This window comes from Fusarium keratoplasticum, chromosome 12 (genome assembly GCF_025433545.1).
Source record: "Fusarium keratoplasticum isolate Fu6.1 chromosome 12, whole genome shotgun sequence".
Taxonomy (NCBI): domain Eukaryota; kingdom Fungi; phylum Ascomycota; class Sordariomycetes; order Hypocreales; family Nectriaceae; genus Fusarium; species Fusarium keratoplasticum.
Window position 1 is genome coordinate 416,409 of NC_070540.1, and position 26,547 is coordinate 442,955.

General features: G+C 50.5%; 14 protein-coding genes across 14 annotated transcripts; 6 read left to right on the plus strand and 8 right to left on the minus strand.

The window, feature by feature from the left end:
* Positions 1–73: 73 nt before the first annotated feature.
* NCS57_01372100 (Zf-3CxxC domain-containing protein) lies at positions 74–547 on the minus strand (the record flags this gene model as incomplete). The annotated part of the gene is made up of 1 exon (XM_053063347.1): positions 74–547. The coding sequence occupies one exon, from the start codon at positions 545–547 to the stop codon at positions 74–76; it is 474 nt and encodes a 157-aa protein (XP_052906680.1).
* An 893-nt stretch (positions 548–1,440) lies between these two features.
* Positions 1,441–2,021, minus strand: NCS57_01372200 (uncharacterized protein; the record flags this gene model as incomplete). Its single annotated transcript, XM_053063348.1, has 1 exon — positions 1,441–2,021. The coding sequence occupies exon 1, from the start codon at positions 1,882–1,884 to the stop codon at positions 1,441–1,443; it is 444 nt and encodes a 147-aa protein (XP_052906681.1). The 5' UTR covers positions 1,885–2,021.
* A 2,112-nt stretch (positions 2,022–4,133) lies between these two features.
* Positions 4,134–6,284, plus strand: NCS57_01372300 (HET domain-containing protein; the record flags this gene model as incomplete). The annotated part of the gene is made up of 1 exon (XM_053063349.1): positions 4,134–6,284. One exon carries the CDS (start codon positions 4,134–4,136, stop codon positions 6,282–6,284), a length of 2,151 nt encoding a protein of 716 aa, XP_052906682.1.
* A 165-nt stretch (positions 6,285–6,449) lies between these two features.
* Positions 6,450–7,785, minus strand: NCS57_01372400 (PAS domain-containing protein; the record flags this gene model as incomplete). The annotated part of the gene is made up of 3 exons (XM_053063350.1): positions 6,450–6,541; positions 6,601–7,399; positions 7,549–7,785. 3 exons carry the CDS (start codon positions 7,783–7,785, stop codon positions 6,450–6,452), a joined length of 1,128 nt encoding a protein of 375 aa, XP_052906683.1.
* A 553-nt stretch (positions 7,786–8,338) lies between these two features.
* On the minus strand, positions 8,339–8,894 carry NCS57_01372500 (uncharacterized protein; the record flags this gene model as incomplete). Its single annotated transcript, XM_053063351.1, has 2 exons — positions 8,541–8,894; positions 8,339–8,488 (listed from the first exon to the last, which is right to left on the minus strand). Exons 1-2 carry the CDS (start codon positions 8,865–8,867, stop codon positions 8,339–8,341), a joined length of 477 nt encoding a protein of 158 aa, XP_052906684.1. The 5' UTR covers positions 8,868–8,894.
* A 717-nt stretch (positions 8,895–9,611) lies between these two features.
* NCS57_01372600 (uncharacterized protein) lies at positions 9,612–11,842 on the plus strand (the record flags this gene model as incomplete). Its single annotated transcript, XM_053063352.1, has 2 exons — positions 9,612–10,391; positions 10,436–11,842. The coding sequence occupies 2 exons, from the start codon at positions 9,612–9,614 to the stop codon at positions 11,840–11,842; spliced, it is 2,187 nt and encodes a 728-aa protein (XP_052906685.1).
* Positions 11,843–12,775: 933 nt separating this feature from the next.
* Positions 12,776–14,672, plus strand: NCS57_01372700 (uncharacterized protein; the record flags this gene model as incomplete). Its single annotated transcript, XM_053063353.1, has 3 exons — positions 12,776–12,814; positions 12,864–13,886; positions 14,394–14,672. The coding sequence occupies 3 exons, from the start codon at positions 12,776–12,778 to the stop codon at positions 14,670–14,672; spliced, it is 1,341 nt and encodes a 446-aa protein (XP_052906686.1).
* A 370-nt stretch (positions 14,673–15,042) lies between these two features.
* Positions 15,043–16,047, minus strand: NCS57_01372800 (Aldo-ket-red domain-containing protein; the record flags this gene model as incomplete). The annotated part of the gene is made up of 1 exon (XM_053063354.1): positions 15,043–16,047. One exon carries the CDS (start codon positions 16,045–16,047, stop codon positions 15,043–15,045), a length of 1,005 nt encoding a protein of 334 aa, XP_052906687.1.
* Positions 16,048–16,739: 692 nt separating this feature from the next.
* Positions 16,740–17,665, plus strand: NCS57_01372900 (uncharacterized protein; the record flags this gene model as incomplete). Its single annotated transcript, XM_053063355.1, has 3 exons — positions 16,740–17,355; positions 17,403–17,582; positions 17,634–17,665. 3 exons carry the CDS (start codon positions 16,740–16,742, stop codon positions 17,663–17,665), a joined length of 828 nt encoding a protein of 275 aa, XP_052906688.1.
* Positions 17,666–18,650: 985 nt separating this feature from the next.
* On the plus strand, positions 18,651–20,318 carry NCS57_01373000 (uncharacterized protein; the record flags this gene model as incomplete). Its single annotated transcript, XM_053063356.1, has 7 exons — positions 18,651–19,172; positions 19,229–19,309; positions 19,362–19,424; positions 19,473–19,569; positions 19,616–19,965; positions 20,014–20,115; positions 20,169–20,318. The coding sequence occupies 7 exons, from the start codon at positions 18,651–18,653 to the stop codon at positions 20,316–20,318; spliced, it is 1,365 nt and encodes a 454-aa protein (XP_052906689.1).
* Positions 20,319–20,370: 52 nt separating this feature from the next.
* NCS57_01373100 (uncharacterized protein) lies at positions 20,371–21,328 on the minus strand (the record flags this gene model as incomplete). Its single annotated transcript, XM_053063357.1, has 5 exons — positions 20,371–20,434; positions 20,488–20,610; positions 20,662–20,771; positions 20,817–21,028; positions 21,076–21,328. 5 exons carry the CDS (start codon positions 21,326–21,328, stop codon positions 20,371–20,373), a joined length of 762 nt encoding a protein of 253 aa, XP_052906690.1.
* A 383-nt stretch (positions 21,329–21,711) lies between these two features.
* NCS57_01373200 (Zn(2)-C6 fungal-type domain-containing protein) lies at positions 21,712–23,750 on the minus strand (the record flags this gene model as incomplete). The annotated part of the gene is made up of 3 exons (XM_053063358.1): positions 21,712–22,785; positions 22,835–23,299; positions 23,349–23,750. The coding sequence occupies 3 exons, from the start codon at positions 23,748–23,750 to the stop codon at positions 21,712–21,714; spliced, it is 1,941 nt and encodes a 646-aa protein (XP_052906691.1).
* A 465-nt stretch (positions 23,751–24,215) lies between these two features.
* Positions 24,216–24,934, minus strand: NCS57_01373300 (uncharacterized protein; the record flags this gene model as incomplete). Its single annotated transcript, XM_053063359.1, has 2 exons — positions 24,288–24,934; positions 24,216–24,231 (listed from the first exon to the last, which is right to left on the minus strand). Exons 1-2 carry the CDS (start codon positions 24,827–24,829, stop codon positions 24,216–24,218), a joined length of 558 nt encoding a protein of 185 aa, XP_052906692.1. The 5' UTR covers positions 24,830–24,934.
* A 170-nt stretch (positions 24,935–25,104) lies between these two features.
* NCS57_01373400 (F-box domain-containing protein) lies at positions 25,105–26,538 on the plus strand (the record flags this gene model as incomplete). Its single annotated transcript, XM_053063360.1, has 1 exon — positions 25,105–26,538. The coding sequence occupies one exon, from the start codon at positions 25,105–25,107 to the stop codon at positions 26,536–26,538; it is 1,434 nt and encodes a 477-aa protein (XP_052906693.1).
* Positions 26,539–26,547: the final 9 nt, after the last annotated feature.

Genomic DNA, 26,547 nt, shown 5'->3' on the forward strand with positions numbered 1-26,547 from the left:
GTATCTCTTTGAGTTGTTACATACAGTGTCCTGTTGCTCATCATCTCATCGCCTCATCACGATGGCCAACCTGCTATCCCCATAACTCCCCTTCCTTGCAATGCCCATTTTTGCAGCCTTCACAGAGGCCTCTCTCATGCGGCTTCCCACTCTTGCCACCGTAAAAAGGATGCTCAACCTCTACACCTGACCACTTTTTAAGACGATAGGCAACTCTATCCACATATGTGTCCACGTCGAGATTCGGGCGACTGAGCCAGTTGCAGCTCCTGCAGCGCTGGTGATAGACACGAACGTTGTATCTGTCGCCGCTGTACATGCGAATGGTTATTGCGATCTTCTTGCTTGACCATCCACGACTGGTGCAGTTGTTGTTGTGACAGGTGAACCGGCCCACTATGTTGGTGTCGTATGACTCGATACAGCCCCTCTCGTCGTCATTGTTGTTGAAAGTGAAATGAAGATCCTCTGTCTCTAGTTCATTTGACAGCTCATCGTCGAGAGCTGGGTACATGGACCATGACTTGGGTTTCTTGCGTGGTGGCATGGTGGGCTGTCTGGGGTGAGAAAATAGGGTGAGGGCGAATTGGGAGAGGAAGTAAACAAATTGCATTTGTAGCAGAGGTTATTGTATGTCAGATAGCGAACAGGGTCAAATACGCAAGGGAGAAGGGAGAAGAGAAGCACGCCTTCATTAGGGGCCTGAGACATGCGTGACGGATACGACGATATGCATGCTGCCAGGCCACAAGCAAACTGTACCAACATGCGTAAGTAACTGAGTGATTTGGCCACTGTTGAGTTTCAGCTACTTTTATATCATTCATCAGCCTCTGGGCCCAAAAGGTCCTGTGTTGGCCTGCTTCTATAACCATTGGATATCGTCGAACCTGTTGGGCAGCTTTGCTGCCACTAAGGGAGGCCGACCTCTGTCTGTGACGGTAAGAATGGCTCTTTTACTGGCTGGCCAAGAAGGAGTCGCTCTCAATGACCACTTCATGTCGCTTGGTCGGCCTCCCACATCCCCAACCTCGTCTCCCAGTTCACATGATTGGACAGCACATCATGGGTCGGCGAGACGTGCCCAGTCCTGTTGCAGCCGACCTGGCAGGGCTATTCTCGTCATTACGACGTGATCCTTCAACAATTATGCGAGAGTTTGACTGCGCGGGTTATGTATCCTGATAGTCGCCATTGGTACATCTACTCGCTTCGGTTTGCAGGCTGGATTGGAAGTCATCTTGGCAATGGAATGCCAAGCCTGCATTATTCTCGATTGAGGCTAGGTTCTATACAAAAGAGCCTATATGTCTATATGTTGTCTATGTGATTAAAGATGAGGTAGATACCCCAGATGAAGAAAGAAAACATGAATCGCTCATTCGCTCCAATCAGCCCCGTCTATGATAAAATCCACATCTTCCAGGTTTCCAGGCAAGCTTAAGGGAGAGAAGCAGGAGCGTAGGCCTGGTCAGGCTTGACAACCTTGCCGCCGGCGAGCTGCTGGTCGGTGTAGGCAGGGTAAACAATCTGCTTCTTGCTCTTGCTGACAACCGAAAGAGTAGTGAATCCCTTGTCGGCGCCAAACTGACCGCTCCAGCCAGAGGTGATGGTGAAGTCGCCGCAGGTAGCAGGGCCGCCGTTGGCCTTGGATGCCTTGGCCGTCTTAGTAGACTTGACGACGTACTTGCAAGCGGTAGCCGCGCCGCTGCCAGTGTTGATCTTGAAGTTCCAGGTGCAGTTGGCATCGGGCTTGTCGCAGACACGGTTGAGGGACTGGATGGTCCACTGGGGAGAGGCGGCCATCATGGAGACTTCGTTGGCGGGGGCGGCCATACCGGTGGCGGAGAGGAGGGCGGCGACAATGGTGATGGAGAACTTCATTTTGGCGGTTGGGGCTGTTTGGTGTTAGCTTTGCTGGTGTTTGCTTGGAGTTGATGTGCAGACTAACCTGTGAGTTGATGCTTAAGTGCGGAAGTGATGTGGAAGTGTCGAAACTGTGAGTGATGTAGAAGATGAAGTGGTGGTTGTTGATGAGAGAAGACGTCTTGTCCTGGTGTCTTGGGCTCTTTTTATCATCGTGAGGTCAAGTCAACAAGCATCCAAAAATACATCGACACTTGTCAGCCCTGCCTCCTCGTATTACAGAGATTCCTAGCCCCATATCGTCCCATGATCAATAGAAACAAATCTGGACCTCACTTTCATGCTTGGCTCTGGACCCGGCCTCGCCGTCTAAGGTCTCTCTAGAATCTCAAAGGGTTCTAGAAAGCCAAAATGCCGAGATACCGAACACTATTCCTTGCCCTTGTCCTTTTCCGGAGTGTGCCAAAGGCTTAACCTATTGATTCATGTACTAGACAAGATAGATCCCTGCACTTTAGCTTTGCTGGGTTTAGTCAGTCAAAGATGAAGGGCTGTCTATTTTTAGTTTTCCCCTGCCTCCCCACAACCGTTGTACTCCTCACCTCGGGACCTGGAGAGGTACCCGAAGATCGTTAACGTATAGGGCATTCCGGCTCGTATTTGTTGATATTAGAGTCAATGCTGATGGGGCTGCCATCGGCAGTTGGGTTATTCATTTCTATCACCAGTCACCAGTCACCAGGCATGTGGCTGAGAAGTCCATGTCTTTATGATCCCTCCAAGACATGAAAACACGGCAGAGCAGCTGGACTTGATCATTCAGATCGCTTGGGACAGCTCCATCAGGCGGCGAGTCAAGAAAGCCGGGACCTGCAGTATATCTGGATAAAACGATGGTAGTGCGCGACATTATGGCGGCCGTGAACAACAACCATGGCAAAGAAAAGGGAAAAGAATAATTACCTAACTTAAAGTTTAGAAAAATAAAGGCGAGATTCCTTTAAAGTGGTTATACAGACCTGCATTCAACAACCAGGCAGTACCTCGGGAGCTGCCCATGAGGATATGTTTTGTGAGAGAAACTGGTGGTCGTCGTAATCGGGGCTACCCTAGAGCCGCCCGATTTCGAAGATGAAACTGTTAGGAAATTACTCGACAGGGACAATGGAACAAGAAGTGATAGAAAAGCCTTTTTAATGAGTGGGTAATATTTTATGGAAAAAGGGAGCTCAATGTTGATACTTTAAAATGCCTCGTCTGAGGTAATAGTCAGTCGGCCTCAGGTCAGTAGGTACGTCCAAGGATAGCAGAGTAAACGCGGTACTCCTGTAAACCCATCAATAATCTGGGATAGCTAAGTCGAGGAAAATAAAACGGGAATTAGGAGGGTGTACCACTTAAGAGTGCAAGGGTAGCAGAGGGGCTGGTGAGTATGCGCCATCAAGTAAGATGTGCAGGATCACACACTGCTTCTAATTTGAGGCCGTCCAAGACTGTGATCAGAAGGTCTTACCAATCACATGGTAGATAAAACGTATATTTAAGCAAGGGGACTTCGTCGACTCTCCACATTTTTTGTCTCTCTTCTTCCATCATCACACAGATCACTCACCACGAGTGCAACTATCAATTGACCAACGTTTTCAACAGCCTATCCACCCTCGCAACAAGTAAGTGATAACGACTGTTCTCAGGTCAGACTAACCCTTAATCTTGTAGTGGATCGCTGGGGAATAGGGAAATATTAGGACGCGTGTTGTAGCTGCGGAGGCAAGCAAGATTGGGCCTGAGAGGCTGCCCTGAAGCCATTCGCGGTGGTGTCCGTAGACAAAGAGTCATCCATCCACTGGCTAATGGTACTTATAATGTGATGGGGGGTTAATACGGGAAGGACCGCATAATCATGTGCAATTTCTGATGACGTGGTTGCATGTTGATGGCCAGAGCCCGCTGCAGCTCATACCAACCAGGCATCATCACGCAGTAGAGCCGTCCAATGACACTTCTTTAAGCTATCATCATGTGAGTTGTTGCTTCAAGCAGGCTGTGACATAGTGGCCCGAACTGGCCTAGCATCCTCAGCCACTTTTCTAGGGGACGCGCGCACGCCGCTGCTGTGCAACATTGATAACGCGCAGTGTACGCGTATTGATTGCAAGCACTTCCAGTCCAAGCAATAGAATATTGTTTCAACATCGGCTTCAAGAGCAATGTTGCAAAATTGGTGAGTTGAAAGAAGCCACCTACTTGCTAAATAGTCCTGGCCGATGACATGGCCTCTCACAGTCCAGGTTCGGATATTCCGGCAGCGACTCCTCACCAACCATCTACTCAACTCCTCAGCCCTCGTATCACAAGCCACGCAAGCTGAGTGCCATCCACGTGACGCCAGCGCTAACTGCGGACTCAATCCGGTCCGGGCATTAAATCCCTCTCATACTGTACCAATTTCGAACTTGCCAAGGCTCCTGGCCAAGACTATCAACATGCCTCTCTGCAGCCTATGCGAGACCATTCCACCCAAGTTCTTTAGCTCAGCTCGAAGTGACCAATGCACTGTCGAACATCACCCGAATCTCGTCGCTCTTGAGAAGTCGGCAGAAGCAGGATGTCGCATGTGCGCGGTCGTTTATAATGCGATACAGCGCCGCATCAAGGATGGCAAGATTTACAACACAATGGATGGGAAGCCTGTTGATTTGTCCCAGCAGATCAACTTGAGGAGCACCAAGTTTGGTGCGCAGTCGGTATGTCTGGGCTGGGCTGACGTAGGGAGTATGCGAGGCATAGAGATCCCGCAGGATTGGGATGATGTCGCTGTATACGACTGCAAGCCAGAGCTGGGAATGGCATCGGACCTTAAGTATCAGAGTGATACGGTTAAGTGGTGGCTGGAGAACTGCTGGGGACAGCATGCCGAATGTCGGAAGAACCACGACGCCTCGTATCTTCCAACGCGCTTGATCGACGTCGAATCTTCTGACCTTAACCTCGTCCGTTTGGTCGTCACTGCCGAAGAGCCCATTGGAGATCCACGCTATATCGCTTCGAGTCATTGTTGGGGGCTCACTATGCCAGAATCAGCCAAGACGGTCACCTCCAACTTCAAACAGCATACTGAAAGTATACCCTTATCAGACTTGTCTCGAACATTTGTCGACTTCATAAAGATAAGCCGAAATATCGGCGTCCGCTATGTCTGGATCGACTCGCTATGCATCATACAAGACTCCTACGAGGATTGGACTGTCGAGGCGGCACAGATGGCGGCCGTGTACTCAAACGCCTACGTTACCGTGGCTGCGTCAGGTTCTTCTGATGGTACTGGCGGGTGCCGAAAAGGAGATGCATCAGAATCATTCTTTGGACCTGCTGATCTGACGTGGAATGAAGAAGATGAGTCTGGAATCAGAAGGGCTCGCACAATCCGTGTCTTTGCCAAGCCCGAGGGCCATGCAGTCACCAGTCTCTCGCAAGATCCCCTCGTCTCACGGGGATGGACACTCCAAGAGCGTGAGCTGTCACCCAGAGTGGTGCACTATTCAAAGGACACAATCCGATGGGAGTGTGCGTGTCAAAAGGCAACCCTTGAATTTCCCTGGAGTGACAGCCTCTCGTTCAACAACGCACTCAGGGCGTTTGACCAAGGCCAACTTCAACCTCAAGGCACTGAGGGATGGTATTCGGATGAGGCTGTGAGAAAGAATAGCTTTGTGTGGTTCGAAGTCGTGGAGCGATATACGAAACGATCACTTACGAAGCAGACGGATATCTTACCAGCGGTTTCAGGAATCGCGCGGTACTTCTCCAAAGAGATTGGGGACAAGTATCACGCCGGCCTCTTTGAGTCTCATGGTGTTATCGCATTAATCTGGAGAATTGAAGGCAAGTCCAAGGATAAGAGGAGTCGACACTCCGAGTATCTCGCCCCATCTTGGTCTTGGGCTTCAGTGAAGGGTCCGGCCGAGTGGTGGTGGACGCTCAAGCAACACAAGCAAGAGCCCGTCGACCACACCTTCACCCCGCAGATTCTCGAGATGAGCACGGTACCTGCGGGAGACGACCCTTTTAGTGTTCTGAAAGGCGGCACCCTCAGGTTAAAGGGTCTCCTCGTGCCTGTCGGCGCCATGTGGCGAGAACAAGACGGGCTTGAGCATGATCAGCGGTCAATCATGGCCATGCAAGCAGATGGTCATATGACAAAAGTCGGAACTATAACTTTTGATGTCCCTGAGGAAGCTTGCCAAGTTTTGTTGTGCTTTGCCTGTCGTAGGGAGAGCCAGTTTGGTTGGATCGACGCCCTGGGACTGGCTCCGACGGGACAGGGAACGTTGCAGTTTAAGCGTGTGGGACTTGTTCGATCGAAAGAGAAGTCTTGGTGGGAGAAGGCGGTCACGGCAGAGATTAGTATTATATAGAAAGAGCCTTTCTTCGGAAAAAGCTCATGTAGATATTATGTTGAGTTTTCTAGATCAAGGCTATGAGTCAATATCCCATGCGCTGGAAGCCGTTGTTTAGATACTTCCCATTATTTATCCTCTTTTACATCGTTGACTTGATTGGTGCTGTCTGAACTCACTACTTCAGATGTGTCCAAAAGCCCCTGAAGCGCCTGTCGCCAAGAAGTCTGAGTCTGCGTCTGCCATCTCCTGAACCCTTCGCTTTGAGATGGATCCTGCATAATAAGCGTCTCATGGCCAGGTTCTGGCCGCAGTGGGACGTTTTGAGTCATACCCGTGACTCTATAGTCAACTCTTATGCTATGCTCCTTCTCCTGGATAATGGCACCAGGCTGTTCGACTAGATCGACCTGGAACCCGACGTAGAATCGGGTTTCGCCTCCATCCCAAGGAATAGGAATGAGCGTTAGCAAGTTCAGAAATGGCTTGCCTCCTTTGCGATAGTTGATCAGACTTTGTTGAACTTCGTCTCTCGCTTCAAGACCCTTCTTCAACCTCAACACCGCTTCGTTATCCACATAATTTCGCTGCTGACCTACCTGAACGAATCCATCTGGGGCTTGCAAGAACCTACAATTCTTGCCAACAACCTCTCTCCGTGAATATCCCGTCAGGTTCTGGAACATCGCGGAAGCGTAGACGATGGGACAATCGTCCATAGTGATATCGCACACGACAAATGAGCAAGAAAGATCGATCGTTCCAATGTCAAACTTGGGGTTTTTGCGACCCGTGACCTTCCACAGCAGCCCCAATAGATCGAACTTGGGCTCGGCGTTGCTGTACGCCTTCGGCAAGGGAGGAGGAATAACGTTCCTGGGGATTGGTAGAGTGGTTGGGTATTGCGCAACTTCTGGTAACGAGTTTTGCATTCCTCCCAGGCTATCAAGGTCCTGAGAGGCTTCGACTGGTAGAAGAGACGGTGAACCGGGGAACGATCGAGGAGGAGAGTCACAAAGAGTCTCTGTGTAGTCGAGAAAGCGGTTCAGGGCAAAATGAGCATCTGTCCCATACCACTCAGACCCCTTGCGGCCGGAAATGCTCGCCAATTCGACTCGATCAACATCAAGAGCCTATAGCCTGGCCTGCATGTCTCTAAAGTCTTCTTTAAAGTCTGACTCCATGCGTTTTGTTCGTTCATCTATAGATGAGATCGCCGAGCTGTATGGTTAGCACAAGTGGAGAACTCTCGGATGGGTACTTACAAAGTCATAACATTTACAGTCATGTCCAGAGACATTTTGTATGTGGTGACTGTGTCTCGAAAAAGTTGAATCTCCTTATCTTTGAATGCCCACGCAATGTTTTTCCATGTCCGGACCTTGACTTTACCATCCCGAGTCGTTTGCGTGAAGCCATTCAATGTGTTTGTAAACTCCTCAAAAATGTCCAGACAGTTCTCTAGTGGTGTTGTAAGGCAATCGCATAGCTCGGGATTGTTTGACAGCTTGTCCTGCATGCCAGCTAGTCGGCCAAGGACTTGGTACAAAGCCCGCAGGTCTGTTTAGAGCGCTGTAATGTCTTTGGGGGCGCTTCGTAAGCTATCGATGAACTCATAGAGTCGTTTTGACCCGTGGAGGGCGGCGCCGACGATGCCGACGACGCTCGCCCCGACAGACAGTGGATCGGCCATGGATAGTGTCGACGTTACGAGGTCATATCTTGAGGTTGAAAGTGAGCGGGGAAGTCTGATGCGGCTGACAGGGCATGTGACGAGGCCCAATGATAGAGGCTGATTGAAACGTGGCTTGCTGTCAGTGGGAATGAGTATATTCAACACCTTGGATGAGAGGACTGGGATGAGAGTGTCGAGAGGAAATTTTGTTTTGATCAGATCTTTTGCTGGCGTTTAGAGGCGATGCTGCGCCATTATGAGGCTTGATACAGCCGTGTTTCCCTCCACGAGGCAGAATGCAAGGCGTTCTTGATGCTAGCGGCATATTTACAGTATTGGTCTTGAGTAGCCCTCAAGGTTGACGGTATACATAAAGCATATTCTTCCGCGTCACCTGCTAAATCTCATACAACAATGCGGCAATATAGCAAAACCACGCAGGAACGTCTGCAACCAAAGTCCTCGTAATGTGCAGGCTAATCCATCGGGCCATGTGAGGTTGCGCCTGATCGGGGTTGGACAAGATGCTATCCATGATTGAAAGAACCTAAAAGGCGTAAGTCGAAACAACTGACTTGTAGTGAGACTCATGAACGAACCTGATTTCCAAAGGTGAAATGAACAACAGTGAACCCAAGGCCAGCCAACGACCACCAGGAAACAGCCTTAGATCTTGGCTGATCCTTACGACTTCGATGGGACCAGAATGACCAGATACCACCTCCGAAAGTGAGCGCACCAATTGTCGTCACAGAGATGAAGCCTGGCATGAAAAAGTCTTTGAACCAGGCTGCGATGGCTGGGCCGCTGTAGTTTGGGTCGCTGAACGCGGTTGTGGTGACATAACCGCCAAGAGCAAGGCCAACGTTGAGAGTCGTTGAGACCAAAGGGAGGAAGGATCTTGGAATATGCTTGCGTTGTTCCATTGTGCTGGAAGAATATGTTGAGATGATTGATGTTATGAGAAGAGACGAAGGTTGCGTGTCAGCAACGCGCATGGGTTGCGATATTTACGGCTGACTCATTTCGCAGGTGGATATCAGTAAGCGCTAGAAGCCTCTGTATTTGACACTGTCACTGCTTACAAGGGCATCTGAACCCCCAACACAGCGTCCATCATGGCTTTGCAGACAGCCCAACTGCAACGCCCTTAGTAGATGTATCGCGGGGAAGGTTGAGACAAGTTTGCTAGAATGCGGCACGAGTGGGGAGATATGCGGCCCAGTACGCTAATTAAGCCACATTCGGTTGTCCAATTGTCGGGGTGTAGACTATGTTTACAGGTATTTTCATCTTTTATACAGTCATCAGGGGACCTAGACTCGTTCTCGCTGAGAAACTAGCTTGAACGAGTCTGTTTCTAGGTTGTCCAAGAGTTGGTGTTGAAAATGTCGTGTCTCTTACTGTGGCTTGCAAGGGAGGGAAAGAAATCCAATGCCGTGAAATTGCTGTTGATGCCTCAGGAATGAACCCCCTCATCATTCTGCCTTGCCGACCGCGCGGTCAGCCTTACTCCTATGTATGTGTCGGCGTAGTTATCCCATCAAGGGCGGGAAAGAACACACTACCTTACATCATTCATTGCTCTTGTCTCGTGCATCTGCATCTCCACTGCCCCATATCACCCCGCTAAGACTATATTTGACTTCCACCTTTCGGGGAACCTCCTGATGTCGTTTCGGCTAAGGCGCAAGCCAGTCCCTCACCCAACCGAGGACAAGGCCGAGGACAGAGTTGAAGCCGAAACGCTGTACGCTACGCTTGACACTAGAACCCCAACAATCCGCCTCATCACATTACTTCCTGGAGCTTGGTCCGAACCAATAGCCTGCTCACTTACCGAGACGAAGCTATCGGCTCAGCAGCCCTACAAAGCTCTGTCGTATGCTTGGAATAATGGCTACGCAACGTCCGACATCATCCTCATCAGCGTCAATGGCCGGGCCATCCCAGTTGGCCACAACCTGTACACAGCGTTGAGAAGGTTACGGCGCCCTCAGACATCTGTTCAAGTCTGGGTGGATTCCCTGTGCATCAACCAAGATGATGTCTCGGAGCGAACCCAGCAAGTGAAACTGATGCGTGACATTTATCAGAACAGCAGCGAGGTCGTCATCTGGCTAGGCGAGAAAGGCATCAATGACGACCTCGGCGACTCGATCTTACCCATGATTACGGGACAGAGGTTGAGTAGAACCCCTGAGGACGACTTGGCGCGGGTCGAGTGGTACGGAGACGACCGGGACTTGCCCAAGCTCAATGCATACATCCAGTCCGTCTCCAAGAGAGACTCATCGTTCAACCCCAATATCCGGGACATCTTTGGAGGATTCTGTGTCCTCTATCTGCTCTCGATGAAGATTCCTGCCGCGGAAATCATGCATCTTCGACACATTGACTATTCCATGCCCATTGTGAAAGGATTGTATGCAATCATGGACCAGTCTTGGGTGAGCCACAAACCACTGATGAGAGATAGCTACTAATTATATAGTGGCGACGAATATGGGTCGTCCAAGAGACCGTCGTGGCTAGAAAAGCAACCATCTACTACAGCAAGTTCTCCGCTCCATGGTCCATGTTTTCCGATGCTGCAATTGAGTACGATAGAACGCACCTGCTAGGAAATGTCAACTCTGTCTATCCGTACCTCCACGACGGGCAACCGCTCATGCACTTCTCCCGCATCGTCACAGAGATAGAGATGACACGGAGGCTCTGGCTGAACATTCAGCCCACGTCTCTCCTCCCGCTTCTGCGAAAATTCAGAGCAAGGCAGGCCACAGACCAGCGGGATAAGGTGTTTGCCCTCCTTGGACTCGTCAGCCATTGGCTACGCGGCCCGCGGGTTGTTCCAGACTATCGTTTGGAAGCACGTCAAGTCTTTTGGGACACAACCACAACGCTCATCCAAGCCAATGGCTCTCTATCAATCTTGGCTGGAACACTGCAGCAGAACAGCATGCAGTGGGACCTCAATCCCTCGTGGGTTGCCGACTGGGGCAGCCTGCCTGAGTTACACGAGAACGTTCGGGTCGGCAATTTGCCCTTGTATGATGCTGCTAGGGGTCTGTCCGGCACGGTTCGTGTTCACCGCCCCTCTGTATTGGAAACAACTGGCTTCCAGGTTGATGAGATCATCTTTGTGGGCCAGGAACTTCCCCTAGGTACAGAAGGACAGAGCAGTCGGTTAAGACTAGTCGTCTCCCAGTGGGAGAAGGCGCTCGATCAACTCGGGACTGCTGAGTACGTCGGAGGTGGAACCGTCGCAGATGCGTTTTGGCGGCTGCTCTGTGGCGATACCGAGTACTGCAAGGATGTCGGAGGAGAATTCAAGGAGGAAAAGATCGAGTTCCGCAGGGCGGGAACCTCGACGTATTCAACGTACCTGCAATGGCGATGGGTAGACCACAGCGCAAACAGAAGGACGACCATTATAGGAGGTTATTGGAAAGAGTCAGGCCACGAGGAGGGAGCTAAAGATGAGAACGCCTTCCACCACGCGGTAGAGTGCGCCTCCGGGTTCAGGAGGATCTTCATTACTCGCAAGGGGTACATCGGAACAGGTCCGGGACACATAAGGGTAGGAGACGGGGTCTTCATCCTGTATGGGAGCCGCGTACCGTTCATTCTCCGCCCTGCTGGTCGGGCTGCCACCTGCACCATGGTGGTTGTCAATGAACTGTTTGGTCCGGAGGAGGACAAAAAGACCTTTATTGATCTTACAAAGGGAAAGGGCGACAGGCCGGAACCGAAGAAACTATCAACAACGTGTAATGATATTCATGAGGGAGTTTACCATGTCGTTGGGGACGCGTACGTGCAAGGGATGATGGATGGAGAAGCAATGAAAAGGGAACAAGGCGATGAGATGTCGCCGCAGAGCATCTTTCTTGTATAATAAACTCTAGCTCTAAGGCCGGAGCATTAATTCTAGTTTAATACCTCTCCTACTTTAATGCACTATATTGCTTGCATTGTTTCTACGTGGCTTACTCATTTCATTTTTCGATATCAGCAAGTGCTAGAAGAATTACGAAGCCATAAAGATCTTCAGCCTTCTCAGCGTTCGGACGATCACGTTGCAACAACACAAAAGATTCAAGAGGCATGAAAATCAGGTCAATGAGCTGTGAGAGTTTGGCTTTCTCCGCTGGTTCAACATAGCGAATGCGCCTTTGCGTGTCGTAGCACTCTCCCTCAGCCATGCTCACAGTTCTGAACTGACCGTGAAGCTCGTGACAGGGAGAATTTATGTGAGTATAATGAAGGGCGATTGCTCACTCAATCACTTAATAACTCCAATAAGCTCACGTGGTCCTCTAAACATTTGTTCGTGGCATCGATGACGACAACTGCCCTAAGATGGTGCAACGCTGCAAGGCCAGCTCAGTGATTCAGGCACGCACGACGACACCCCACATAGCGCCCGTATTTCAAATATCATGGCGAGAAGGCGCCCATTAGGTGTTATTCAGACGTAAGACTGCGGTACTGAGAAAGACAAGGTTAATTCTAGAGAAACATGACCAATACTGGGAGGGTACGGAAGCGTGCATGGCCATATATGACTATAGCATTAAACACCTGCATTATTGGAAACGACAGTTATTAGGGTGTGCAGAATGCCATGTCTGCTTTATAAGCTGGGAGGTATTACTGTAGGTGCACTTGTTCACCCCGCCTCAGTGATGATGCCATAGAGGATCACTCGCATGAAATCAGCCTCCCCGCACTGGAGTGATTAACAGTCTATAAAGCAAATACTCTCGGTGCATGGTTGTCTATCAAAACTAGATTGTAGGCTTGACACCACGCACTACAAATAGCAGCCATGGTCCTCATTGTCAATGCCTTTGGAACCCCGTACGAGGTGTGAAGTCTAGCACCCGCTCTGGAGATGCGCCGCTAACCTAGAAAAGATAGGTTTCCAGCATGGTCAGCAAGCAAAAGACCAGGTCCTTGGCTCAATATCTTACTACGGATCCCTCTTTGAGTCAACATGCGGCCTCGATTGGCCGAGCGTACGAGAGGAAGCGACAAAGTATCTCGACACACTCGAGAGGCTGTGCCCAGAGTACCTCGAGGAGATTCGTGGCATAGCAGAAGGTGCAGGAGTAACACTACTCGACATCGTTGCTCTGAACGTCCGAACCGAGATCAACTTTGGTTTATTCAATGACGAACCGAAGCTGCCAATCCAACTGGATGGATGCACTGCCTTGGCCATTAAGAGTGGGCATGGTCCGTCGTTTCTGAGTCAAAACTGGGATTGGGTGACACGTCAGGGACAGAATCTCATCGTATACACTGTTCAGCAACCAGACACAGATATCCCTCGATTCACGGTAGTCACTGAGGCGGGTATCATCGGAAAGATTGGCCTCAACGAGAGTGGAGTCGGAGTGTGTTTGAATGCCATCAAGGCTCGTGGTGTCGACCACACAAAGTGGCCTGTTCATCTTGCCTTACGAAAGGTCCTTGAGTCTTCCTCAAGACAGAGCGCTATTGATGAGTTGGTGTCAACTGGTCTTGCTGGAAGTGCGCATCTCCTGATAGCTGACGAGTTTGGAGCGACTGGCCTCGAGTCTACAGCCAAGACTGTGGAACTCCTTCCAGCAGATAACCAAGGCGTCGTGATTCATAGCAATCATCTACTTCTTGACCATGATGGGTCGGAAGAGCATCTATGGCTACTGGACTCGCCTCAAAGATCCGGTCGAATGCAGCAACTCGTCACCGAAGAGCTTTCTTCCAAGCCAGCGCTTACCGCATCCGACATCTTCAAGCTGTTCCAAGATGAGGAGGGTTATCCGAACGGGATCAACAGGGACGCAGTTGATGATTCAAACGCAGAGACACTATTCAACATCATCATGAACCTGTCTGAAAGGACAGCGACGATTGCGTTTGGCCGGACTACAAATGTCGTGGAGCGCGTGCACGTTAGCTTCTAGCACCTGACTTTCTTGATCTCTGAATACACGAGTGTTGGACTTGTGCATCAAAGATTCAGTGTTTGTACGCGGACTTTTTGCTGATGACGTGTCAGAGAGTGGCCCGACTAATCAGTAGTTATCATCTCTTGTGTAGTCGTTTGTGAATCACCGGGACGTATGCTCCCTATTCTTTCGTCGAAATCATACGTGTTGCTACTAGTACGTCAGCTCCTTGACGAGTAGACGTGGTCAGCAGATGAATTGCGCCTCGTGGCAGGTCAACCAGGTCGTCGATTACACACGAGAACGATGGTATCACAAGGCTCCGTGTTGGTGATTCAATACCCCCTTTCGGGTATATAAACCCCCCTCCTCTCCCTCTTCATCCCAACTGAAATTCATCAAACTCAACAACCTCAAACACCAAAAACAAGATCAAACTCAACAACTTCCAAACCCACCAAGACCAACCCTAAACAAAACATCTCCCCAACACCATCCACCATGACGCAGCTTCCCGACAAGACCAACGTCGTCACCCACGAGATCCCCGCCAAGCTTGTCCCCGACATGGTCAAGTTCCAGGCGGCCCTGGAGCTCATCTACGGCAAGTCGGCTGCCGGTCTCAACTTTGACTGGAAGCACGAGGGCGACGACATCATCGTCAAGACCTACTGGAAGGAGCCCGAGGACCTTCTCAAGGAGCTCCAGGAGAAGGACGGCGCCATCAAGGAGGAGGCTGCCAAGGATAAGGCCATCAAGGAGGAGGCAGATCCCAAGAAGGAGAACTGAGGGGGCATAGCTTCGCCCCTGTACCGCCCTGCACGGTCTAGTGTATCATTTTGCAGATGAATTGAGCAATCACTGAACTTTTCTGATCCTATTTCCGTGTTTCACTCTCTGTTCCATTTATTCCGGTGACCGCTAAGAGAGACGGTGGCTAGTTCAAAGCTTCGCTCTATAAAATATGCCGGGAAACGATCAAGAAGTGTGTTTACTACGGGCTAATGACGCAGAGCTCCTCAACAGACGGTTTATGTGGTGATCAAGTTAATCTAGGCGTTGAGATATGGAGATTGAGACTTTCAAGTTGGCATGGGCACATTCTAAGTGAGTCTTGGAGATAATCAGAGACATTAACTGTTATCTAGGTTCGTCATCTCTACCTCCAGTACAAGGAACACGAAGGCTTGGTGATCTCCCATGCTAGATCAAGAGCCGCCAGCACCTCACCTGGCAGTGGCCCCTTCTCCAGATCAGTCAGGTTACTCTCCAGCTGAGATAGAGAGCTGACACCTATCACGACCCCGTCATTGCCATCATGAATTTTGAGCTTGCTGTGATGGACTAGCCACCGAAATGCGACTTCCAATAGGGTCAAGCCAAGCCTGTCCGCAACCGGCTTGATGACCTTCAAAGCTTCAAAGTTGACATCCTTGAAGTATCTCTCACGGTACATTGCGCCGACCACCGGATCATTCGTCGAATACCGACCGCCATCATCCGGGATCTCCTTGCTTTGATACCTTCCACTGAGTACACCTCCAGCGAGCGGGTTGTAAACAAGGACATCGATGCCGTACTTTCGGCAGCATGGCACCAACTCTTCCTCAATAGCCCGCGTCAAGCAGTTGTACATGGCCTGATAGACAGTTGGCTTGATCCACCCTCGCTGATCAGCAATGTTCCAGATTTCGGCGACCTCCCAGGCTGCGTAGTTGCTCAGACCCAACTGCTTGAACTTCCCCTGTTGATGCAGCTCATGGCAAGCTTCGAGCGTCTCTTGGAAGGGAACAGAGCGATCGGGCGCATGCAAGTAGAATATGTCAACAGAGTCTGAACCTAGCTCGTTTAGACTCTTGAACAGATTCTCTTTGACCACAGACTTGGAGTGATCTCCTGGTTTGTATGGGTACCACTTTGTCGCCAGCACAAGCTTGCGATCACGCCAGTTTGTACGCCTGGTCCACCCTTCTTGGTGTCCACCGACGTAAGTGCGGGCTGTATCAACTTGGTTGTAGCCCCGCGACTGGAAATGGTCCAGACATTCGTTGAAGGCGTCCAAGGACGTAATTCGGCTCCCATAGGATTGGGTTCCGTCTGGACCGAAAGTCAAGAGGCCCAGAACGGCACGAGGGCGAACCTGAGGACTTGCCATGTCGACCATGCTATGAGAAAAAGGGTGCCGAAATAGATGACTGGGCCAGATACAAATATGGCCAAGCTGTGTAGAATTTTGTGAGTTGTAACTGGTGGAGTCACGGAATGATACAGCTTGGATATAACGAGGTATTTATCATGGTAATTGTCTACCGTCTACCTATGCTATGACACGAAGACGGTTAATAGCCGTCTGGCATGCCACAAGTCAGTGTATACCCCGGATATAAGCCGAGCATTTCATGGCCTTCAGCTGGCTCGGATAGGTGGCCGCTGTTGTGGAAAGACTACGGCAAGGCATCCGACCACCTTTTGACGGAAATGCTTCGGCTGCTAACCGTCTTTAGGATTGTCTCCCTCGACATCGCCTCCGCAGGGGTAGCGAATGTCATTGGCCAGAGGGTGTGGGCACGGATCGGAACGATGCATCCAAGACACAGCCGTGTTGCGAGGACCTCTCTACCAGATAAGCCTTCAGCACATTTGACGGCATCGGATCGTCCATACGAGGTTTTCCGACCATGTTTGCTCCGGTCTTACATCCGATCATCTACCATGATCATACACATGATGCCCCAAGGTCACGGCCGATATCCGTGCATCGTTCCGCTATAATAACTTGTTCATCCTGTTACATATACCATTCTATCATCACAAATTCAGTCACATATCTTTCTATCAACACTTCTCGAAGCAACCATGACTTCTGTTCCTCAACCCAACGCCAGTGAAGTTAAAGTCACCGACCGCTTCGATCTAAGCGGCAAGAACTTTCTCATCACAGGAGGTGGTGGAGGCATTGGCTTCGCCTGCGCAAAAGCTATAGCTCAACTCGGCGGCGGAGTTGCCATCATTGACACAGCCCCCAAGCCCACCGCCGAGTTTGATACCCTCAGCGAGCGGTACGGTGTCAAGACGTCGTACGTGCGAGGTGATGTGACTAACCAAGAGTCTCTGGAGGATGCGTTTGCGAAATCCGTCCAAGCCGTAGGCCAACTTCATGGAGGATTGACAGCCGCGGGCATTGTCATGGACACGCCATTTCTTCAGGCAGATTGGGAGGTGACCCAGCGGACCTTTAACGTCAATGTTTTGGGAACATTTTGGGCCGCTAAGCTTCTTGCACAACATCTAGTTGAGACCAAAACGCCTGGAAGTATTGTTGCCATCGCCAGCATTAACGCTCAAGGACTTTATGTCCCCGTGCAACCGAAATCCGCATACAACGCCAGCAAGGCTGCAATTAAAGGGCTGATGGGCCCCCTTGCCGGTGAGCTGGGCCAGTACGGTATCAGAGTTAACTGCATTTCCCCTGGTAGGTAGTTATATGCTGATTATAAAAACGTCTGCTAATACTAGCAGGGGCAATCCAAACTCCTCTTCTAGCTCGCTTGGAAGGGGAGAAGAGAGCCATCCTTGATTGGTATCGGGATGGGTCGCCTCTTCAACGGTTAGGCGTGCCGGAAGATCTGACGCCCATGGTATGCTACCTACTCAGTGACGCCGCTGCTTTCACAACCGGCGCCGACATGCTGGTTACTGGTCAGTCTACCTATTCCGAGATTAATCCAAAAGGCGCTGACATGGTCCCAGGTGGCTTGCACGCAGGCTCAGCTCGCGTGTAAAAGAACCAACACTGCTCGTCGAGAAGCATCTCTCTATTGAATGGGCCATGATCCAGGACTGGCACATGACTATTTAAATCTTGACACTTGCAAGACAGGTAGAACTTGGTCGCGAGCTGGGGAAAGCCACTCACAAACCCTTGGTGCTTTACTTTTCCATGCTCTAGTTTTGAATGCCAATACATATTTCAAGCTCGAGTTGTTGCAAGCTTCGAAGTTGATTACAGATGATGATTCATCACATATGTCGAGAAAGGCATTTCGATCTTCTTTGGTCCATCTCTATTCTAGGTGCTGGTCGATCCAAAAGTCGATCGATGACTCCGTCTATACCTGATTGCGATGCGCTAGAGCGCCAGACGTCAGGATCCTAATAGTAGCCTAAGACCAATGTTTAGTCCCTATGCTCCTTAGCCACCTGACCGCTTTATTCCTCCCAGTGCCTTGCTGTGTAAGAGATGCCTTTGCCTGTCAAGCTGCATCAATACCTCTTTACAGTGTCTCTCATTGCCAAGCCCCCAAAGGGCGGGAGATTAGATGGCCAAGACTGACGATGGCTTAGAAAATGCCGCCATACCCGGAACAAGGTTCCAAAACCCCCGTCGAAGCGGAGAACCAAAGCCGGGATAATGGATCCCCAGCCTCGCGACATTATTTCCGATTAGCACCCCCAACGTATAACCGTCTTGGAACCCCGCGTCAATTGATGAGGGGAATACGATTCTGGGGTTTAAAAGACGAATGAGGAAATGATCTCTCTTGATTCATCATCCTATCTGCCCATGGGCCGTGCGTTTAGCTTTTAGCCGGATCATTTAGCTATGTTGGGGGCAGAATTGTTCCACGTATAGGATTCGTTCTTTGCTAGGCCCTGACCTTGTCAAGGTTTCTGTGCCTGAGATATAAGAGCTGTTGACAGCAGTGTTACAATGATTGAATGTGACATTGCTTGCCATTGCTCATTTCATTCATCCCTGCCTTCGCCATGTTGTTGGGAAATCTCATCTCCGTGTCGGCCTTCTGTGCGCTGCTGTCTCCAGCGCTCGCAAAACCGTCTCACGGTCTTCCCAAGCGACCTCACATCGAGGTATCGCCTTACAACACCGGTAAAGACTTTCCAGCCCCTTCCAAGAGAGACAACCATCGGTATTGTTATGTCAAGCCTGGCAAGGGATCGAACAGCAATGATGCCTCTCGAATCCTCAAGGCATTCAAGAAGTGCAATAACGGTGGTACCATTGTTCTTGACAAGGAATACACCGTCGCTTCGCCCTTGGACCTGACATGGCTCAAACATGTTGATGTGGTCATCACTGGAGAAGTGAACTTCAAGCCTGACCCTTACTATTGGGCCGAGAACAGCTTCAAGTTTCCTTTCCAGAACATGTCTTCATTCTGGAAGGTTGGCGGAGAGGATATTCACATTTATGGTGACTTGAGCAATGAGCAATCAGTGCTTGATGGGCATGGCCAGGCGTATTGGAAAGAGATCGAGACCAACAAGACGGTGAGTTTATTGTTATTCAATGGTTCGCGACCATCGGCTGACTGTCAATACTTTAGCTTCTACGACCTATTCTGTTTACTTTTGAGGGCGCTCACGGCGCTTCCATGACAAATCTCCGGATGAAGAACTCCCCTAATGTATTTTCTACGCCCTGAGAGTCCATAGGCAGCGGCACTAATCTTCCATCAGTGGTTCAACATCATCGCCAACAGCACCGACGTTCTAATTAGCGACTTGGATATCCGAGCATCGGTAAGTGAGTCTGGATCATCCGTCAGCTAGCACTAACAAACTTGACAGAGCCTCGATGGAGTCAAGATTGCAAACTCTGATGGTTGGGATACCTACCGCTCGGACAATGTGGTCATTCAGAACTCCTATATCGACAACACTGACGGTACGACTACTGCTCATCATTCCGCCCAGGCACTAACAGATCCCAGACTGTGTTTCTTTCAAGCCCAATAGCACCAACGTTGTCGTCCAAAACCTCGTCTGCAATGGCTCCCACGGAATTAGTGTCGGCTCCCTCGGTCAGTACAAGGGCGAGACCGATATTGTGGAGAATCTGTACATCTACAACATTTCCATGTCGAATGCCAGCGATGGCGCGAGAATCAAGGTTTGGCCCGGTATCGAGACCAAGTTCCAAAGCCTCCTCAATGGAGGAGGTGGTCTCGGACGGGTTAGGAACGTGACGTACGATCGTTTCTACCATCAGAACAACGATAACGCCATTACCATCACTCAATGCTACGGCCAAAAGAATCAGACACTTTGCAATGAGTTCCCAGTAAGTACCTTGTCCGAAACACTGTATCATTACTAACATTGTCGACAGGCAAACCTAACAATCGAGGATATCACATTGAAGAACATGTGGGGAACTACGTCCAAGAAGTACGACCCCAGGGCTGGAACTCTGGTTTGCAGTGCGCCGGATGTAAGTAGACTCCCATCCCCAGTATCCATTAAACCTAACCAATGTTCCCACAGCGCTGCAGTAACATCGTTGTTGAGAACATCACGGTCACGGTGCCTAGCAAGGAGCCTCCAGTTTACGACTGCCAGAACCTGGACACGACTACTCTCGACATTACTTGTGTTGACCCAGCGGACAAAGATAGGGATACATCGCAGGGTTAATTGAGTCATGTTAGGTTCTCACACAGTTGTTGGAAGTGTACTCGACCATGTACTAGAGGTGAATCTTCACAGACCTGGCATTTGCCATCTCAAGACAGCCACATAACAATCCATCACTATGACTTTCATTGCAAAGGTGTTACAGTGCTTATCGATGACATTTTCCTACCAAGGGACTTGCCGAAATGCACCGTTCTCGTACTCCCAAAACGTTCCAGCCTCAACCTCGCCCTTCTTAGTCTCCAGCAACCTGATGACTGACTCAGCGCCCTCTAAGGGCTCCTTCTTCCCCCTGTATCCATTGAATGCGGTTTTGCAATGACCCGGACTAACCGCCTAGTACGTGATGCCGCATACACCTTCTTTACCATCTTCCGCCAGTTGCAGCTGCAGTGTGAGCATGTTGAGGCCAGCTTTTGCAATGCAATAATCCATGTTTGCGACAGGTGGAAGCTACAAGAGTCAGAATACGTAGTCTGGTGATTGGGGGCATCTCACCTCTCTGTTGGCAGTCCGTGACATACTACCTCGTGCACTAGAGATCATGATAACCCGCGGCCATTCACTCTTTCGCAGTAGATGGCTGAATGCCTTGGTGACAATGGCGTTGGATATGATGACATTGTTGTAACAAGAGTTGCTCGCGGAACGAATGTCAGCCAAACCATCCGAGGCCGGCCACTCAAGCTTGGCCGCATTATTGATAAGAACTTTTGAAGTTAGCGTTGCATTGATAATCGGTTCTCCAGGGACTCACCATCTAGACTGCCATATTTCTTATCTATAGCCGCCACTGCTAACTCGATCGAAGCATCGTTCTCAATATCAAGCTCAACATGGTCCAACCCAGCTGAAACGCCGCTGCCACGGAGAGTTTGGATAGCTTCCTCAGCTGAAGTTTTGCTCTTGCATGCGAGGATGATGTTGGAAGTGGGAAGACGGGTCGCGATGGTTTGCACAATGGCATAACCGATTCCACGGTTTGCGCCAGTCACAAGAATGTTCGCCATTATATCAAAGACAAAATATCTCTGCGATAGAGTCTTGGCGATTTTGATCGGTTGCGGCCAATCTTGTTATACTACTGTTACACTCGGAATTAGGCTCCCTGGAGAGCTGGTATTCCGATCTCCTAAATCCGGATTCACAGGCGTAATAATTACAGCTTGACTAAGATGAGCTAATGGAAAGTGGAGTGATCTGTTTGATAGGGCTTGCCCGACCATTACCAGCATTGCCGTGTTGCCGGCAGTACAGTATCGGGTATGATGCTAGCATTGTACTTGAACATGCCTTCTTTGGTGGCATGGCTAGTGCTCTATCGGTGAGATGAGAGGTCGTCTAAGATGCAAACAAAAAATGCGTATGTCCCAACTCCAACCAGAGCAGACTCTCACCAAAACCACGGGAAAGCCTCTTCTTTGGAAATCCCCTGCATCATTGAAGTCCATGGTGACCACTCATCCCCGCCATTGTCCAATACCGAGTCTTCAAAGTTTAGTCCATCGAGTGCGCCCACTGGGACGCCCTGGGACTCTCCTGGCTCCTCTAGTGGCCCGTTGCCAAGGTTGGTCGCGCTCTGCTTCCTGAGTGCTTCGGCTTTCAACTTGAGAGCTTCGAGAACCGCGGGCTTGGATCCAACTCGGTCGGCAAACTCATCAGCCAACTCGGTGGAAAACACGCCTTCGACGGCTCTCCAAGCCCTATCCACATGCGGTCCATTTGGCCGAGTACACAGATGCCAGAGGATGTACATGGTGACGTGGTACTGCGGATAAGCCTTTCTTGCCCAACTGTATTGCCCCAGGAGAGGTTCGTCACCAAACACCCTTGGCTCCAGTATATCCAATGCCTCTAGCAGATCGTCATCTGTAGCTAATGCTTCTCGGGAACCAGGATGTTGTAATGCAAGCCATTGCTGTCTGGTGAAAAAGTCAAGCTTGCGGAGTAGGAAGCGGGCGCAGTGCACAGTGAGACGATACTGGGGCAACCCCGATGACACCGAACCACACTCATCTACTCGCTTCATGACTTTAGATCGGGCCTCTTCTATGATCTTACGTCTTGTCTCTTCACTTGGGGAGGGAGATGAGACAGCGGTGGCAAGCTTCTGTATCGCCTTGGCAAGCTCGATGTAAACCAGTGAGAAGGTCATGACCGTCCATCCTTGCTTTTCTGGAGGGAGCTCTTTCATTTCTGGCGAGAGGTCTTCGTCGTTGATGTTGAGGGGTAGTTTTACGTTAGATTGTGGTTGCATGCCGGTCGAATTTTCCAGCCCATAGTCTTCCCCAGAACGACTGTCTCTGGTGATGAGATGCCACCAAAGCCGACGACGGAGTTCAGATTCGAAAGGCGGGAGACCCAGTCGTTCGCCGTCTCTGTGCAGGCCGAGGGATTGAGCAATCCGGATGGCGAGACCGTTGAGGATCCATATTCCTTTGCCTCGGTTGTGAACACGAAGGGCAGACTGAGGTTTGTTAGGGTGATGAAGCATATACAGTTGGAAAATGACATACTAGATAGATGGCCAAGGCACGGAGACCTGTCAGAGTTGGCTGATCCAAAAAGTCACCCTGCGCAAGAGCTTGTTCAAGACCAAACTTGAACAGCTGCAGCTGCCGTGGCTTGTCCAGGATTAGCATAGACGGAGCATCTGGTTCCTCTAGAGACATGGTGGAGGCAAAATAAATTGCAAAACAGAATGCCAGGTCATCAAAGGGGGCTTTCGTGGGGTTGTGGATGGCGGAATACACCTTGACCTCGTCGGTAGGAATATGTAGAATCCTCAAGCCAAGGCAGTTCTCGACATTGCTGACATATGTGTTCCATAGTTCGGCTGCTATCGGTTTGTCGGGGTGGAAGATAGATGGGTGTTGTGAGAGGGAGGGTGAAGACAATATTCCCATGGCACTGAATGGTGATGGTGATGTGCCAAGACGTAGTGGCGTCGGCGCTGTCAGTGCAGACTCGAGGTTTTTTTCCTTCATTAATTGTCAGCGTAAATCATGGTGATAAAGTCGGCTAAAGTACTTCTCCAATCATCCTTGATAGTAGAATCTCGTTAAAGTATTGGCTCGATGATCCTCTCTGCAAGAGGACATCATCATTAGACCTCTCGCTACCATCTTCAGTTGACTCGGAATTGTCAAAGACAAAAATATCAGGAATAGCCGTAGCCTGCCTCTCTGCAGCGACTCTTGCAAGAGTCTTTTCCAAGCTGGCTAGTCGCCCTGCCATGTCCGCCATGATGGTCTTCTTTGTCCGGCGGACCCGGGGACCTATGGGCGGGAACACGCAGGTCTTGGCGGAGCGAACACATGCCGAACATGGATCATTCCTGTCGCATCGGATCTTCTTACGGCGACAGGCATAGCAAGACCGTGTTCCCGACCTTTCGGGGGCGGGGTTATCAGATTCCGGCTCGGGAGACATTTTGATGACTTGATCGTCTGTGAGAAATAATTTGTGCCAAGGTGAGAGAATGCGAGAATATGAGACCGAAAGAGCCGGGGTTTTGGCAATTTTAAGTCCGGGTCCGTAGCGCCCTTACAGCCGAAGACGGTGATTTGGGCATGTCGGCCTTTTCAAGCGTTTTTATCACCGAGCAGGTTAAAGCGGTTGATGGGTTTAGAGGATCCAGCTCACAAGGAATGACAAGCTCAAACAGGTCTAAAAATTAATTGACGGCAATTAATTAAAGCATATTCTTAAGGGCACGCTTATTGCGAAGGCGTGAATGGGACTGCTCTCCCGGCCCAATGGACTTGGACCAAGTACCTAACCTGAAGCTTGGACAGACTGCCTCCGTATGGCCTGCAATGTTGAAACAGTGGTCAATGATGAAATACGCGGTCCATTACCTCTGGCCAAGTCGATATACCCAATGGCTCACCCAGGTTATGTCTCGAGACCCCTAGGGTTCACTGTCAGCCCAAATGACCTCTTTGCAGCCAATTGACGGCTTCCTACATGCCATTGCTTCTCCGCTCTGCCCTCTTCTTTTTCTGGGCGCTTGTTTCGTCCGCCTTCTGTTCAGATTTCCGCTTTCTGCCCCGATCGTTATGTTGCTTATCCTCTTTACTCGGAGGGCTGGTGATGACTGGTATGCGCTCATACACCGAAAGAGACTGGACGGGCTCAGTTTGTTCATCTTGATCCGTTTGTTCACTCTCATCCTCCAGGTCGGCTAACTCGGCGAGGAGGCGATCACAGATTTGTTCTTGTTCCTTGATCTGCGCCCTCTGGTCGTCCATTCTCTTGCCAGCCTTTCTCATGATGAAACAAAAATCGTCAAAAAAGTCATCGCGTTTCTTCTTGAGTTCGACAATTTGTCGTTCAACATCGGCACTGCACTTGGGCGTGCTGGGTTCCCACGGTTCAGCGTCGTGGCGCTGGGTTAGGAGCACAATCCTCAGCTCCAGGTCTGCACTGCTTGTCGGTGTGCTAAAGATAAGGTCGTCATCCCGACGCCGTGTCTCGGGCGTCATCGGTCTGGCAATTGCTGTCGACATTGTAGAGGATGTGGGAATGTGTTCTTTATTATAGTTGAAGTCTGGCCCTTGATGGGTTAACTGAGCCAAAAGATCGTAGAGGATGTGGGAAATGTGTGTCTTCTTTGGTCGAGCGCGTTTGCCAAGGAGAAAAGACGCGCGGGGAGGGTGTTCTAAACGCGTCATTGGTGAGTACCGACAGTACGTACCCATGCCATGTCACGACGCACGTGTCCGCCATCTCACCCGCCATCAATAAACACTGCTAAACACCACTACCACCACCTACTCTGCTCATGGAGCTCAACCATTTCCCCGATGAGGTGCTAAGCAACATCTTCAGTCACCTCACAACCAAAGCCCAGAAGCACCGCCTTCACGATGACTTCATTGTCGATATCTGGCCTGTCCGCCTCGTCTGCCGTCGGTGGAACGTCCTCGCGACGCCGCAGCTTTTCCAGACCCTGACGCTCTTCCATAGCGAATGGAACGCCAACAAAGATTTCGAGTTTTGGAAGCACATGCTAGCCACAGACGCCATCAGAGCTGCCGCCCGTCGAGTCGCCATCGAAAGTGCCCCGTGGGACGACCTGGACGAGCGCTCGTCCTGGGTGTGGGAAGACTGGAGGGATGACAACGACTGGCCTCAATTCAAAGCCGCCATTGATCACATCTGCGATATGCCCCATCTCAATGCACTTGAAGTACGCTTCTCGTGGGCCTGCGTTGGACGTGATGGGGACCAAGAAGACCCAGAGATGGAGTTGGCCATCACGCGTGAAAACACTCTCAGGGCTGTTTTAGATTCCATGAGAAAGCGTGCAGCTCGTCCAAACACGAGCGTCATTCGTGAGCTAGTGCTGGACAACCTACAAAACATATCGCTGCCCAAGGACCTCACCGATGGCCTTTTGGAGAATATCGAGCGACTGCACATCCTCACCTCCCAAGAGATATCTGGCAGACCGGAAAAGGATGTACACCTACGCGAAATACGCGAATGGGAACCCTATCTACAAAATACATTATTGCGTTCAGTCGCCGAGCAGCTTGTCGAGCTAACCCTTGCCAGCCCAGCCAAATGGGGCGCCATACCCGGCGAGTTCAACGGCAAAGGGCTGCATTTCCCCCAACTCAAGGCTCTAACACTGGCCGAATATGTCATTGCACAACGGGATCAGTTCGAATGGGTGCTCTCGCTGGAGTCTCTTACCTCGCTTTGTCTGCACGGCTGCACAATAGCCACGCACATTCTCGTCCTCGAGCCAGAGTTTGCATCCTGGGGAGTCGACATGCGAGGCTGGGCATGGGTCGCTGATCCGCCCGAGCTTGATGATGAAGATGATGCACGTCCTACATACGAGATATCCGCTGGAAAACGAACTCTCACTCCCGGTTTCTATGTCCATTCCCTACGATGGAGCGCTATGTTTGATAGCATCCGGGAAAGACTTCCTCGCCTAAAAGAGTTCCGCTTCACCAAGGAACAATGGGTCACCTTTTTCCGGCACAGCGGGGAGGCAAACGCTGAGGCGTTGGTGGATCGGTACTTTGCCTTCACCCAGTACTGGTGTGAACTGTGGTCGTTCAACCTGAAGGAGTGCAACTATGTCGAGGAGAATCGGCCGGGCTTGCCGGAGGAGCTGCTTACGATCACCGAGGAGGCGGATCGTGGAGCGCTAGAGAGGCTGCTTCAGACTACGAGAAAGCGACAGATGATGGTCAAGTGAGGGTAGTTG